The sequence below is a fragment of the Rosa rugosa genome, chromosome 1 (assembly GCF_958449725.1).
Source record: "Rosa rugosa chromosome 1, drRosRugo1.1, whole genome shotgun sequence".
Classification (NCBI taxonomy): Eukaryota; Viridiplantae; Streptophyta; class Magnoliopsida; order Rosales; family Rosaceae; genus Rosa; species Rosa rugosa.
In genome coordinates, this window is record NC_084820.1 from 5,727,915 (window position 1) to 5,730,660 (window position 2,746).

Below are 2,746 nucleotides of genomic sequence, written 5' to 3' on the forward strand. Positions count from 1 at the left end.
CTATTAGCCAGATCTAACTTGATTAGGCTTCTAAAGAGATGCAATTTCTCTGAATCCTAATCCACTATGGGATTGTCTATAGATTTGATTCCCTTGTCATTTTGAGCATCCAAGAGATCTTTTTTACCGGTTATAGGGAGTGGTTGTTATCTTTACATACTACTGGATATTGATAAATAACTATCCCACGAATCTCAATCAATTCCCATTAGCCTTTACCGGATATTGAAGAAGAAGAAACTTGAAATACATATCAATTACTTATTATTCAACATTGAGTAGTACGTTTCAATAAGAAAACAAGGGGGAGTTATTACAATCTCAAATGACAGAAGACATAGGCAATATATACTCTTCATTCGTTCACGCCTTTAATGTGAGGGTAAGTGCTTAACTACTGAAGCTAGCTGAGTAGCTATAAACCTCCACAAGAATAAAGCGATCGATGTTTATTCACTCATAAATATTTAGCTTAACAAACTTAGCAAATGCGCCTGCAAATTGTGATCCCATCACCCAATGGAACTTGGGACATTTCGACGCGAGGGTCAGCAGAAACCAATTTGTTAAACTCAATTATGAATTGCCTCCGTTCCCTTAGGGGCTCTGCAACATCCTCTTCAGGTAAAGCAACTGTCCCTCCCCAGAGTGTATTATCATAGATAACAAATCCACCAACCTTAATCAGTTTCAACAGCCTTTTGTGGTAATTCCAGTAGTTGTTCTTGTCGGCATCAACAAAAGCAAAGTCGAAGCTCCCTTCCTTCTCTGGCTGCAGACCACAACATGCATGAAGCACAGGAACCAACTTCAAGCACTTAAAATTTACAAAAGAAAAAAGAAAACATTAAATAAATTCAATATCGTCTTCGTTTACGTTTTCTAAGAGTTTGTCCAGAATAGGCAGAGCTGGAGACTCAATGAAGTCAATTTTGTGTTCCACGCCAGCTTTGATGATTATCGGCAAGTCTATTTCATATGTTTTTCGGTCGATGTCTATGGCTGTAATCTGCATTAATGCATCATATTTTGGCGCATGTAATGCTCGTTCCCCAAATAATTTGGCAACATAACATATTAACATATGAGAGAACGACGAGAGAAAATTCATTTTCCAACATATTTATACACAAACCTTGCCATCATCAGGAATCGTAAGAGCCGTGAGGAGAAGAGAGTATCCAGTAAAAACTCCAATTTCAATTGACCTTTTGCTATTCGCAAGTTTCAAGAGCATGGCTATCAGCTGACCTGCATCAGGTGCTGTACCTATGTAAGCCCTGCAGTACAATATTATGCTAATTAGATTTTGTTTATTTTAACTGCACCATCAATTTGGTATATATAGTAGTAAGAAATGGATACTTACATAGGGTGACTTGCAGTAGCCATCCTTAATTCCTTGAGAGGATTTGGTTCTCTTGGGTACACTCCAGTCTTCATTACATACTATGCCACACCAATAACAAGTCCGTAATTATTAATTTCTTTTTCATACACCAATATATTGATTATATTCCATATTCAAACAGACTCTCTCTCTCTCTCTCTCTACCCGCACACACACACATAATATATATGCATGGACATACTACCGTACCTCATATAATTCCTCGCTCTGCAATAGAGGTTTATCGGTAAACGGATGCCTCTTTCTAGTGTTTTCCATTGCTCTCACTGCACAAGAATTCTGCATAATCGAAAAAACACAAAACATGGACTTAGAAGAAAACTTGAGATATAATATAAAAAGCAAGAAACAAAGAAAACCACAAAGCATTTTCACATGCATGCATGCTTAATTACAAATATATATCATGGTTATTGAAGAGCTAGAGGTGTACCCAAAACATTCCCCGACTTGAAAGAATGAGATTCAAGTACTTCCTAGTATATACTATATTTGCTAAAAGTGAATATATTTAGGTAGTGCACTGGGACATATATGTGATTCCGGTACCTATCACCATTAGAGTAGATCATTCTCCTACCATCAAAAGTTGATAAGACTAGATATTTGAATAATTCATCGATATATATATATATATATAAGTGAGAGGAGGAGCACAAAACCTTGTGTAATTCCTCATCATCTTGCAACAAGACTGGATTAGGCAAATTCTTTTTGCTTCCTGCAGTTTGCTCCATTGTCCTATCACAACCCAAATTGTTTGTTACTATTTCAACTATAGAAGAGGAAATTATTGACTAGCTAGTCCTCTATTATACTTGTTGGCTTCATCCATCAGTAGAACTTAAATTGTATTCATGCATTAAGATGCATCCCATAAAAACTAAAAACAATAGAGGAGCCTGAGAATTACTCTGATATACATGCCTTAATTATAAATTAAATGATGGAAGACACACTAACCCAGCAATTCCTTCTTGTGAGTTTTAGAGTCTAGTCCACCACCTTTGGAAGTCCTCTTGCTTGGTGCTTGTAGAGGGTGAATGGCCTATATATATATATATATATATATATAGGCCTATATATATATATATATATATATATATATATATAGGGCCCTTCCAATAAGGGATCCCTTTTTTTGGTTTTTTATAGGGATAGGCATTAGACAAACTTTTTGATTATATTTCGGCATCTCAACCGTTCATTTTTTAGGTTCTAATGTGTATATCACTTCTACAAATTTTCAGCCAAATCGGTGATCGTTAAGGCATCCAAAACTGCAATTTACACGAACGGACCGAATCTGTTGAACCGGAACCGTTCGTGTTTATA

At 36.1% G+C, this 2,746-nt stretch overlaps 1 protein-coding gene across 2 annotated transcripts; it reads right to left on the reverse strand.

Annotated features, from left to right (window-relative positions):
• Window positions 1-241: 241 nt before the first annotated feature.
• LOC133727056 (probable caffeoyl-CoA O-methyltransferase At4g26220) lies at window positions 242-2,445 on the reverse strand. 2 transcript variants are annotated; one of them, XM_062154684.1, is made up of 7 exons: window positions 2,375-2,445; window positions 2,074-2,152; window positions 1,601-1,690; window positions 1,370-1,449; window positions 1,136-1,280; window positions 878-1,009; window positions 242-772 (listed from the first exon to the last, which is right to left on the reverse strand). In XM_062154684.1, exons 2-7 carry the CDS (start codon window positions 2,146-2,148, stop codon window positions 482-484), a joined length of 813 nt encoding a protein of 270 aa, XP_062010668.1. In that variant the 5' UTR covers window positions 2,149-2,152; window positions 2,375-2,445; the 3' UTR covers window positions 242-481. The 2 variants fall into 2 exon arrangements, with proteins under 2 accessions (XP_062010668.1, XP_062010669.1); XM_062154685.1 differs by lacking the exon at window positions 878-1,009.
• Between the last annotated feature and the right edge of the window lie 301 nt (window positions 2,446-2,746).